This window comes from Aplysia californica, unplaced genomic scaffold (assembly GCF_000002075.1).
Source record: "Aplysia californica isolate F4 #8 unplaced genomic scaffold, AplCal3.0 scaffold00872, whole genome shotgun sequence".
NCBI lineage: Eukaryota > Metazoa > Mollusca > Gastropoda > Aplysiida > Aplysiidae > Aplysia > Aplysia californica.
The window spans coordinates 267,456-269,077 of NW_004798142.1; the positions used below are offsets into that span (position 1 = coordinate 267,456).

General features: G+C 44.2%; 1 protein-coding gene across 1 annotated transcript in view; it reads right to left on the reverse strand.

Moving 5' to 3' along the window:
• LOC101855679 overlaps nt 1-1,561 on the reverse strand; it is a 3,579-nt gene extending 2,018 nt beyond the window's left edge. The window contains exons 1-2 of the mRNA XM_005110303.3: nt 1,435-1,561; nt 668-858 (exon numbers count right to left, since the gene is read on the reverse strand). Of these exons, the coding sequence (XP_005110360.1) occupies nt 668-858; nt 1,435-1,545 (302 nt within the window). The 5' untranslated portion in view covers nt 1,546-1,561. The remainder of the gene's footprint in view (nt 1-667; nt 859-1,434) is intronic.
• Nucleotides 1,562-1,622: the final 61 nt, after the last annotated feature.

Consider the following 1,622-nt stretch of genomic DNA (forward strand, 5'->3'; position numbering starts at 1 on the left):
CTTCTCTATTTATGTGTTTGTTACTCTCGTCTAACACCTGTAATCCTAGGCACTTAATGACCTCATTGTGTTGCAAGTGCTGCAAAACTCTTACCACAAAATAAATTATGTATATGTATACATTTATTAATATGCTTTGTTTACCAAACCTTTCGTTTTGTCTGTCTGTTTCCAGCTTCCTCTTTCTTCCCGCGCACCTCTCTCTTTTCCCCCCAAAAGTTGTGATTTGCTCCTTCTCTGTTATCATACCATGTGTCGTCCTACTCTCTCTTTATTTTTCATGTTTATTAATTTCTAATTGTAACACCTCACATCTTCGGCAGGGATGTGGGTGGTTGGCGGGTGCTTTGGTGTGGTTTGCTCCTTCTTTCCTATCAAACATCTATCGCCCTGATCTCTCCTCCTTCTGTTTTATGCTTGTTACTCTCTTGTAACACTTCTAATCTACCGCACTTAAATGACCTTGTTGTGTTGCAAGTGCCGTAAAACGCTCACCGAAACTAGCCTAGCTCTGTGACAGTTGACGTGTAGATGAAGCACATCCTGGTCGTTCACTCCTCCGAGGTGTGACAAACTCATTACCAGCCTCATACCCTCCCCTCTCCTCCCCTTCCCCTCTCCTCCCCTTCCCCTCTCCTCCCCTCCCCTCCCCTCCTCCTCCCCTCACCTGTGCTCCGTCCCCATGCTGCACTGACCACCAGTGTAAAGCCACACAGCTCGAGCATCCACCCTGGACGATTGTCTCAGCACCAGCAGCAGGAACGTTCTCGTGTCCTCCGCCTTTCTCGGGACGGGAGGTAGGTATTCGTGCACGACATCACCTCTTTGGGCCGGGTAGGACCTGCGGACGTTCATCACCTAGGAAAAAAAGAGAAAGGCAATCCTCAGCTTGCAGTGTATGCTTCCCCTGGAAGCCGAGATTAAAGTGTAAAGCGCATAGAGCCAGCCTTTGAGTGGGGACATGTGCTATACAAATGCTATCTATTATTATTTATTATTATTATTAGAATGTTTCTGAGTCTTCTAGGGTCTGCTGGTGTAATTATGGTTGGTTGTACAGTGTATAGAGCTTGCTGTAGAGCGTGGATAAGCTCTAAATACATGCAATTATTATTACAATATTGGATTTTAGATTAGTTTGACAAGTAGTAGGTTTTATGGCACTTGCAACACAATAAGGTCGTATAAGTGCCGAAGATTAGAGCTATTAAAAGAGAGAAATAAACACAAAATCGAAGGAGGGGAGATAAGGAAAATAGATGTTTGACAGGAAACTCGTTGTAAGGTCTGATTTGGGTCGCTCCATCTTTCCCTTCGGGCATAGGCCTATATTAATTATCATGTGAGTACGATGTCCTTTTTAGAGAGTTATTAATTTGTGACAGTTTTGTTTTCATGAACACAGCTATTTCTCTGGTTACTTCCTGGCCTTACCTGCCAATGTACCACGACGTCGGGGTCAGAAACGTTCCGAATCGCGTCTGTGATATCCAGCAGCAACAAAGTATGCCAAATGCCTGAAGGGTAGACAGTAGACAACAACATAGTGTAACAACAGGGCGATGGCTCAAGAAGAAGAAGAAGAAGAAGAAGAAGAAGAAGAAGAAGAAGAAGAAGAAGAA